This window comes from Cynocephalus volans, chromosome 12 (genome assembly GCF_027409185.1).
Source record: "Cynocephalus volans isolate mCynVol1 chromosome 12, mCynVol1.pri, whole genome shotgun sequence".
NCBI lineage: Eukaryota > Metazoa > Chordata > Mammalia > Dermoptera > Cynocephalidae > Cynocephalus > Cynocephalus volans.
The window spans coordinates 63,027,775-63,038,292 of NC_084471.1; the positions used below are offsets into that span (position 1 = coordinate 63,027,775).

Consider the following 10,518-nt stretch of genomic DNA (forward strand, 5'->3'; position numbering starts at 1 on the left):
GTGGGATTTCTGATAGCTCTCTCTCTCCCTAGAAGTCTGGACATGTCCTAGATCGAAAGCTGGGAGGTGAGCCGTGAGGAGCATTGACTCTGAGACAGCTCCTCTGCTTTGGGGGGAGGAGGAGCAGGATGGATGGGGGAAGAGAGGGTTTCGGCAAGGAAATGCAGCCTTGTTTCCTGGATGGCTGTGGGTGGAGAGACCATCCTGCCTACCCAGCTGCAGGGTGTCTGTCTCAGACAGCTTTGCCCCACCCTGTTGTCCCCACCCCTCCACTTATCATAGCTCTGAGGATGCACAGCTAGGGAATGTCCTGCTGACCCATCCCGGTTCCTTGGCCTCTGGCCTCTTGTCCCCACAACCTGCATAGTGAGCCGGAAGATCAACAAGCACACAAATACGAAAGGAAAGTTTTGTGAGATTCCTGCCAAGCTCACTCTTTCCGGCCAGGGTGATTTATGAAATGAGTGCATCTAGTTTCCTCTGCTGAGCATCTCTTTAGCCTTAGCTCCCTTCCCAATCCCAGCTGGAATTGCAGATTTTTCAAAATCCAGAGTCATGGCCATCTCTAATGTTTATTTCACCTTTTTTTTCTGCGTGGCACCCCTAGATTCAAGGACTGAGACAAATAGTACAACACCAAGAGCCTGTTCTCCATCCTCACTTCTCCTTCTCCCCACCTCAGTATTTTAAGATGTTCTCAAAACTGACCATGAGTGTACTGACACTCTCCCACACTGCCCCCCAAATTTCTCACCTATAACTCCAGCCTTTCACCTTGCTGATGGAGGAACCTGGAATCTACCTCAGCTGGGTATAAGAGATTGAAGCAAGAAGGATGCCTGGAAGCTCAGGCTTGGGTGAGGGTGGGGGCTGCTGCAGTGGGCTGGCTGCCCTCCTTGGTGATGATGATGGAATGCTGGGTGGATGAGGAGGAAGAGGAAGCGTGTGCGCCCGCCCTGGCCTGGCCCTTGGGAAGGTAATGGACCACAGCACTCAGTAGCCGGCCCCGGAAGCTTGGGCTAAGAATGTTGTAAAGGATGGGGTTGAGGACGCAGTGCAGCATGGAGAAGCAGTCGATGATGTCATAGAAGAAGAAGAGCAGGTGGGCCAGGTAGCAGTGGAGGGAGACGTGGGTCCCGTGCAGTGTGAGCAGCAGCAGGCTCACGTGGTAGGGCAGCCAGCAGATGGTGAAGACGGCTATGTAGGCACACACCAGCAGGCAGTGGCGCCGGCCCTCAGGCTGTCCTGGTCTCTGGAGCCGGCAGGCTGTCAGCACGTTGAAGACTGCAATGAGAGGGAAGGGCAGCAGGAAGCCCAGGATGGTGGTGGACAGGGCCACCACCAGGGCCCACGTGCTGTACGTCTCAAAAGGTGCCATGAAGAGGCACATGGGCTCAGAGCCCTCCACCAGCTGGATGTGGACCACTTCAGGCAGCGGGATGATGGCCGCAAGGACCCAGATGCCTGCACACACGGCCCGCCGCACTCGGTGCTGGTGGCTCTGCCAGGAAGGGGAGGCACTGGTGAGGGTGACATAGCGGTCGATGCTGAGGCATGTCAGGAAGAAGATGCTGCTGTACATGTTGGCAAAGTAGAGGTAGTGAATGAAGCGACAGGCGAAGCTGCCCCAGAGCCAGGTGTAGTCCAGCGTGACCTCCAGCATCCACACGGGCAGAGATAGGACGATGCCCAGGTCTGCAATGGCCATGTTGAGGATGTAGAGGTTCAGCAACCCTGCCCGGCCTGAGCAGCGCCAGTTGACAAATATCACCAGAAGGTTCTCCACCAGCCCAACCACAAATATGGCCAGGTAGAGGACAAAGAGGACCACTCGCTTGGCGCTCTCGCTGAACTCTATATTGCACTCGGAGAAAGTGTGGTTGAAGAAGTAGAGCAGTTCAGTCCAGTCGTGGATCTCTCCAAAGTCATTGGCAGGTTCTGTGGTAAACCCCTCCGAGGGGCTAGGCCCCAAGCTGGGCTTGACTGACATTAGGACCAGGAAAGGCCTATTGGGAAGGAGAAGGGAGGGTTGGGAGAAAGCAGACCTTGAATGCAGTCTTGTATGCCTTGAATGCAGCCCTAAGGTAGAAGGCTACAGGGACTGGGGGGGGGGGCTTTGGGGAAAGATTTGGGCCAGAAAGGGAAGTTTAGCTTTCAAACTGTGAATAAATAATACACAACTCACTTGCTAGCTTTGACCCAAGAGCAGAGATGCTTTGTTAAGGGTTTTCAGCACTACAGAAACCAGGACTGTTTGTGCCCAACAAGACTTCCTCCCAACCCAGCCAGTCCCACCCTGCCTCCAGCCCCAGGTGGTCTCTAGCCTCCATCTCTTTCCTGGCACTTTCACTCCTTGGTCTTTTGGTGTGGGTCTTCATTAGGAGCTCTTGCTGTGTTTTGCTATTTGGGCCGTGAGTATAGGACAAACACACACCCCTCTAATTCATCCCTGGGAAAATCTGTGGCTCATGTGGGAAAGGCAGTTGTTTCTAAGCCCAGATTCTCATCTTCTCTGAGAGAGGGTGACACCCACCTGAGTTTCCCTTGGATCACCTCTGGTCCTGGAGGGCCAGCAGGTCTGGGCTGCTGGGAGCTGCGAGGAGGCTGGAGGGACTGTGGCCGTGGGGCTGGCTTTGCTGCTGGCTTCAGGGCCGCCCTTCTCGTCCGGGAAGTAGCTATCACTGGCTGAGGCTCTGTGGAAAAAGGCTGGGGTTTTTCCTGTATTCCCCCAATCCAGTTACAGGGGACGTCCCAGCAAAAAATCCAGACTCTTCACTCACTAGTTGTATGAATTTGCCTCTTTCTTTAGCCTCAGTTCTCTCCTCTGTAAAATGGGGTAACAATAGTATCTACTAAAAAGGATGTTGTGAGAATTAAATAAGCCAGCAAGGTAAAGTGCTCAGCACAGACCCAGGGCTGTGGCATGTGCTTTACATAAATACACATTTTCCTCTAAGTCGGCTTGGAATCTCACTCTTCCCTGTCTGTCTTGATTCCTAGTAGAGTGGAACCGGATGGGGATGGAGAAGCTAAAATAAACCTGAAAACCAGGCAGGCTTTTTTTTTTTTTCCTTTCATAATTAAGATTTTATTGGTTGTGGTGAGGATCATTACACAGACATTTCAATTTGTACAACAATTCTTAATGTACAGACCGAAATTCTAAAAAGCCACGTATCATAATTTTTTTTAAAAAGGTTTTCCAGTGACCTTCCAGCTTCAAATTTGGAGGCAAATTTTCCTTAAGAGGATATTAAGTACCAGTATCTCCAGATGTTCATAACATGTTACATAAGTCCCACCAATTTACAATTTAATATCATATACACTACATACTCAAATTTTCACTCATTTACAACACATTAACAAAATTATTAGGAAAACTGGACTACCATGATCAAAGATGTTACAGAGTGCACACAATCCTGACAGGGAGAGCAATTGATTAAGGAGTGGTTTTCTTTAAGAAACAATTCTACTAAAAAACAACATGGGAATAGAAATAATTTTAAATGTTCAAGATACATTAAATGTACAGCTGTGACTCCAAATTGTCATTTAGTATGCTTTGTATTATAGGATATAAAAACTAACCCCCACCTATGGAATGTTAAACTGACACCCAAGACAGTCAAGGCCTCCCATAATTCAATATTCCACTGTTTCCTGGTTGTACCAGAAAATAAACAACCAGCAAATGATTTCACCTCTTAAAAAAAAGCATTTACACTTTTAAAATGCAGTGAAGTGGGATTCCCTCATGCTTAAAAATGTTTCTTGAACTACTAAAGAACTTGCATTTACAAAATAGTTGATAAAAACTCTCCTCTGGATTGTACAAGGGTGACAGGGACCACTGATAAGACATGGTATATGATATTAATCAGACTTGGCTTCATTCTTTCCTGCTTCATCAGAGGCTGGACTCTCCTCATTTTTAGTTTCTCCATTTTCTGCAGGTAAATCTTCGGTTTCTTGGTTAGTCACTTGGGCCTGTTTTTCCTTTGCCCCCCCTTTCCCTTTTGTTTGCACTTTTTTGTCTGAAGATTTATCCATTGCTGTTGCCTTTTTTGGCGTTGTTTCCACTTTTGCAGGAGCAGGTTTAGCCGATCTCTTCTCGGGCTCTTCCTTTGCTGCCCCTTGGGCTGGGCTGGCCTTCGTCTTGGGCATCTTGGCTGCAGGGAGGGCGCTGGCCAATTGCCTGCAGGCCGAGGCGCCCTGAGAACCTTCACCAAGCTGGGCTGCCTGGCCACTCCAGGAGGGCTTTTAATAACTGGCTTGTCCCCTGCTGGTTCACGCCCACCCCCTGCCATTCTCCCCAACCCCTCAGAAGGGTTTCTAGCTCCCTGCTTTCATTTTGTGATCAGAAGTGAGAATCTAGGGGGAGAGAAAAGACTGAATGTGGGGTGTGGAAAAGGGCTGCGTCAAGCTTCAGGGAGACTCCCTGCTGCAGAGGGAGAGAGAAGACAGCATGCTCTTCTCCATGGCTGTGTACTTTTGTCCACTGGAGGGTGTGGTGTGTGGCTGGAGCGGGTGGAGGGATGACAAACTTCTCTCTCCCTCCAAGCTGTAGGAAAAGGGACTCCGAGCTCATGACTTGTACTGTTGGTGAACATCTTGTGTCAGCAGAGCTTCCTGCCTCTCAGAGCACTTTCACCTCGGTTTATCTCACTTGATCCCTGAGATACCCTGGGGGGAGTAAGGATGGGCTTCTTCATCCTCTCTCCAGGCTCAGAGAGGTTGCTTGTCTTACACCAGCCACACCAGCCACACTGCGCTGATGGCAGAGCTGCCTGGACCTGGACCCACATTATGTAGAATGTAAGCGCCAAGGGAGAGGGAGTGTTGGCCGGAGGGGATTAACTGTATATATTTAATTGAGGTGAAATTTCCATAAAATAAAATCAACTATTTTAAAGTGTACGATTCAGTGGCATTTAGTATATTCACATTGTTGTGCAACAACCATCTCTGTCTAGGTCCTAAATATTTTCTTCACTCTAAAAGAAAACCCCATATCCATTAAGTAGTCACTGCCTATTTCCCTCTCCCCTCTAAACCCTCCACCCCCTACCCCTGGCAACCACCACTTTGCTTTCTGTCTCTATAGATTTGCCTGTTCTGGATATTTAACATAAATGAAATCATATGTGACCTTTTGTGTCTGTTTTTTGTTTTTTGTTTTTCACTTAGCATAATGTTTTAAAAGTTCATCCACAATGTAACATGTATCTGTACTTCATTCCCTTTCTTGGCTGAGTAATATTCCATTATATGTATATACCACATTTTGTGTATCCACTCAAGGAGGGAATTTTTTTTAAAGTTTGATAATTCACTTTTTATTGTGATAAAATATGCATAACATAACATTTTTACCTTTTTTAAGTGTACAGTTCAGTGGCATTAGTACATTCACATTGATGTGCAATTGTCACCAGCATCCATCTCCAAGGGAGGGGATACTTTTAATTTTGCAGTTTTCTTAAATGTTCCACTCACATATTAGATCACTCTTAGATCAAGAAATCTGTCATGAGGCTATGACAATGTGAAATGTGATTTACTTTGATTTTTCAGACAGCTCTGCTCTCTCTCTCTCTCTCTGTTTAAGATCTTAGTTTTTATCCCATCAATATCTTTTTTCAGCAAAGAGCCTTCTGAGAATTTTTGCCTTTGAGCCATACAGACAGAGTCTCTTCTAGACCACGCACCCTCCAAGGAAAACCCTCATTCTGGTCTCTGTTCTTTCCACATGGACCACTCCTGTAGCCATTTCTATTCCTCTGAGACTACAGTTTAGTGGCTCCAGTCTCCTGAGTCTCTGAATCTTCCTCCCATATGGAAACATCACCTCTGCAGCTTCACCTCCACCTGCTCCCAGCCCCCACCTACTCCATCACCCAATGTGTGTTTGCAGCCAGAGGAAGTGGTGATGGTTCCTTCTGGCAGAGGTTAAGAGGGAAAGCTGCTCCCTCAGGGAGAAAAAAGTGATAGCACTGCAGTTTTCATGTGGGTTTTTTTGGGGGGGGCAGCTGGAAAGAGAGACTGGGAGGAAGGGAAAGAGGGAAGGGAAGGGGGCTAGGCTCCTTGCCAAGTGGACAGGAGGAGGGGGGCAAAGAGCTTTGCTCTAAGCAGGAGCAGCAGCAGCAGCAGCAAAACAATTACTGGAAATTTACTTTTTCTCACCCTCCCCCCTCTTTTTAAAAAAAAAATGTAGACAAGACATTGTGATCAACAATCAGAAAGGAAGGAAGGTACCAGGGAGGAGGTATTGAAAGCATAGATAAAGGCAGGCAGCTTCCCAGAGTTGGGTGGGAGCAAGAGGAAGGGAAGGGCTGGTTGTCCTGGGAAACCCTTGGTTTGCCTGGCCTGTAGGACGGGGCAGATAGATTTTAGAAAAGTCAAGGCTGAGGAGTTTGGCAGCGATTACACTCCCATCCCCAGTATGGGCTTCCGAAAGGTCACTGAGTGAAGAAGCCAAGTCTGGCAGCCTGGAGGTTGATCTGCCCTCCTGCTGTGACTTCCCCGAGCTAGAGAGGCGGCCCATCTGCCCAACAGCACCACACAAGGGGCTCCCCAGGCTCCCCAAAGGAGGATGTGGCCTGCTCCCCTGTCCTTGCATGTCTCTGCTCAGCTCTTCCCTGCTGCTCACCTTTCCCAAGACACAGTAGAGATAACACCAGTTTGGGGATCAGTCCTGTCTTTGACACCTTGTTCCACCACCTAGTAGCTGTTTGACCCAGGAAAGTCGCTTAACCTTTCTGAGTCTCAGTTTCTTTATATGTAAAGTGAGGATAATGATGTTTCCCTCACAGTTATTGTACAGAACACATGAGATAATATAGGTAAAGTGCATGGCATGAGCATGCTCTTTTCCCACTTGTTGGGGATAAGGAAGAAGAGATCCCATCCCTTCTTGTGCAATTAACATTGAGATACCTTTCTTTAGTCCCGTCACCACCAGCCATGTTATTCTCTGAATTAGATCAACACCAGCTTCCTCTTTTATTTAGTTGTCTGGGTTGTGTTTCTTAGAAGGGTGAGAACATTTCCAGATGCCACTGTAAATTACCACAGAAGAAGTAACAGCGACAGCTGGCATTTCTTGAATACTCACCATTTGCCAGACACAATTGTTAAGGGGCTTTATGTGTATTACTTCATTTTATCCTCATAACTCAAACAAGGTGAGTATTGTCACAGACAGGGAAACTAAGGCACAGAGAGGTTAAATAGCTTGCCCAAGTCACACTGCTAGTAATTCAATAAACCCATGTTATAAGGATTCTTGACATGGATTCCTTGCATCTAATGGCTTTAGGTGGGAACTCCCTGAAAAATATAAGCAATTTTTGATTGTTGTGTGTTATGGTGGCTTAGAGTCTTCCTTAGATTCTCAAAGGGGTCTATGATGTCCAAAAGGTTAAGAAAGACCTCCCACCCCTTGAAGAGCTTGTCATGGACAGGCGCTAGGATAAAAAAGTAGGTTGAGCGTCCACTTCTGGAGCTGACTCAGCCCTGGAATTCTGGGAAATTTCTTGAGTTAGGGAGGAGGAGTCTTCTTCATGGAGCCTGAGGGATGCACAAGATGATCTGGGGAGGAGCTTGAGAAAGAGAAGGTGAATGCTCTTTGCTTCCCATCCCCATCCTTCCACAAGATGACAGACAACTGTTTCCTCTTTATGATTTCCCAAGAGTGGGCAAGGGAAAGGTGCAGCATTAGTTTAAGGAGGAGGAAGCTTGGAAAGACTGATAAGAAGCTGCAAGGGCCCAGATACTACTCCCCCTGGACACTGACACCACCCAGCCACCTCCCAGGAAGCCTCCACCACTACCCCTCTCCTTTGGTTTCCTATCCCTCCCCTCCCTTCTATTTCTCTCTCAGATTACCCCTTCTCCTGATCCCCACACCTTCCCCATCCTCTCTGTAGATGTGGTGACAGTCCCTTGCTGATTCCAGATTCACTCAGCTTCTGCTAACTTTTGCTGAGTACCTAATATATTCTGGACAGAAATTCCCCTTGAATTCTCCAGTGCTTCTCAAGGCCCTGACTTCCTGAGTTTTTACCATTTTGATAACACAGATTCTATTCTTAGACTCCCCAAAAGTTGGAGTTGGGAGGACTTGCTGAAGTCATCTTGATTCTCTTCCCTCATCATAAAGACAAAGAAAATGGTAGCTCTAGGGAATTTCACATCGTCAGACAATGTAAGAAATAGAGTTGAAAATGGAAAATGAAGGCAATTGATGCAGTGTCATCTCCTGAGACACTGCCAGGTGCTGGAAATACAGAATGATGAGACTCAGTCCCTGTGCTCAAGCAGCTCTGAGCTCATCAAAGCTCCAGTGTTCAGCACACTCAAGGCACCATTCATGTCACTTCATTAAAATGAAACCATTACTTCGGGCATAAACTGGAGCTTCTGGATTTCTATCATTTTTCTTCTCCAAAAAAGACAATGATTATTGAGCTATTTTGTAGCTTCTAGGGGGAAGGTGTTCACAAGGTTTGGGCCCACCTCCAGGAGTCCTCTCCAAGAGTGTCAGGGAACTGGACTGGTTAGGTCTCTGCTTTCTGCTAGCACCTCCTAATGGACACAAACCACAGATGTTTGCCACAGGGCTCCACCTGGGGCTGTAATTTAAGGGCTTTGCCACAATGGAAGGAGAACTACATTGACAAAGAAGTTCCATGTACCAGAGCCCCAGAGTATCCCCAGACCTCAGCATGCCCCACCCCCTCCCAGGCCTCTTTTCCTGGGGAGGGAGCCTGGTCTAGTCTGATGGATCTGAGCGGGGACTATGGCCCGATCCTGTCAGAGTTCACAGGCATGCCATGAGGAAACTGCCCTCACTCCTTCCCTATGCTGTCGTGACCCATTCTGAGAAGCAGAGGGTAGATGACTTCCCACCTCTGATCCCCCTTCTGCCTTCCAGGTCTTCTACTCCTGTAAGGAGTTTTTTAGTTTTGGGTTCCTGTCCTGGGCTTAGAAGGGTGCCCTGCAGGCCCTGTAGGGTTAGGAAGAGGTGTGTGCAACTAACACTTAATTCGGTCCCTACTCACCAACAGTCTTGCTGTTTCCCTCCTTCTTGAAAAACCTATAGAGGGGTGTCCTGATGCTAGAGAGTGGCCATCACGGGGACAGCTAAAGAGTTCAGGATGATGGGTCCTAGGCAAATGCCCACGCAGATGCTACAGTGCTGAAGACAGACCACCAGGGGGCGTGCGGCTCATCTCCAGTCTCTGGTTTCTGGAAGAAACCTCTGCTTCACCCTCTTAGTCCATCTCCTCTTAATTAAGGGACAGAGTTTTGGGAAACATAGACAGTGGGGGAGACGCTCCGTGCGATGCAATCTTGGCCATCCTTCCCCATTGCCCTAGCTCCCTGCCCCTCTGTCACCCACACCCCTGTTATGCAATAGTATCCTTGACCTCACTCTGACAGCCTCTCCACGGACAGTGGTTTTGGTCCAGGCTGTTGCTCTTTCTTTAGTCTTCTGACGGGAAGCTCCCTCCTATACATCAACACCCTGATACAAATTGATCCTAAACCTCCATGCTGCGAGAGGTTTAGGATACCCTGCCCCTGTGTCTTTGTTCAACTGAGTCTCTTCTGCTTTTAGACTCTGAGTGTCTGAGGGGTCCAGATTCTAGATGTGTGACCGGGCAGGGGAGGGCCCAGAACTGGAGGGCAGAGGGCAGTGTCACCGGCCACCAGGGCTGGGGAAAGGGCACAGCAGGAGGAGAAAGGGGAAAAACTGTTACATCTGCTTCATGTAAGTCATTCCATTCCTGCCTCCTGGCAACCCCGGGGCTTTCATTTGTGAGGGTTCCCAGACCCATGCCCTCTTCCCCTTTCTCAGAGGGAGGTGAGACTCCCGCTTTGGAATCCTGTACTCCTTCTTTCCAGAGGCTACTATATCCTTTCCTTTATACTCTTTTGCCTTCTCCCTCTACTCCTGGAGAGACTGACAGTGACTTAGTTTTCTGAGGAGTGATGCTGGGAGCTGAGCAGGATGAGGAAATCTCAGAGAGGCTCAGAGAGGTCAGAGCTGCCCAAGTCACTCAGCTGGGTGGAAGCCGAGCTGGGCGTTGAACCCACGTGCATCTTGACTCAAAGTGTATCTTCTGGTAAGAATCTCCTGCTGGTCAGGGAGACCAGGGCCCAGGACTTCAGTAGGAAAAAGGGAAGTAAGACAGCTCTGAACCATGACACTTAGGTAGGGAGGGCTCGAGTGTGTGTGTGTGTGGAGGGGTGGATTGCAGTGGAGGGGATGAGTGAGGAGATAGTGTAGCAGGAGAAGATGGGTGACAAAAGTGTCCTCATATCAAGGTGTTCTTTGGCAATCTAATGGCATCTGTTAGAAATGCTGTGAGTAGACAAGAAGAAGACACTTGAGGACTGCATGCCAGTGTGCCTGGAGGCTGGCCCACCTCCCACAGCCCTCTGTGCTCTTAAGTCCTCCTGTCTGAACAGGGGCCAGACTCTTGTTTCACCCCAGCCTGCTGTGTC

At 48.5% G+C, this 10,518-nt stretch overlaps 2 protein-coding genes across 2 annotated transcripts; both read right to left on the reverse strand.

The window, feature by feature from the left end:
• Positions 1-847: 847 nt before the first annotated feature.
• On the reverse strand, positions 848-2,655 carry GPR182 (G protein-coupled receptor 182). The gene is made up of 2 exons (XM_063115490.1): positions 2,534-2,655; positions 848-2,006 (listed from the first exon to the last, which is right to left on the reverse strand). The coding sequence occupies exon 2, from the start codon at positions 1,988-1,990 to the stop codon at positions 848-850; it is 1,143 nt and encodes a 380-aa protein (XP_062971560.1). The 5' UTR covers positions 1,991-2,006; positions 2,534-2,655.
• A 1,224-nt stretch (positions 2,656-3,879) lies between these two features.
• On the reverse strand, positions 3,880-4,170 carry LOC134391590 (non-histone chromosomal protein HMG-14-like). The gene has a single exon (XM_063115594.1). It carries the CDS (start codon positions 4,168-4,170, stop codon positions 3,880-3,882), a length of 291 nt encoding a protein of 96 aa, XP_062971664.1.
• Between the last annotated feature and the right edge of the window lie 6,348 nt (positions 4,171-10,518).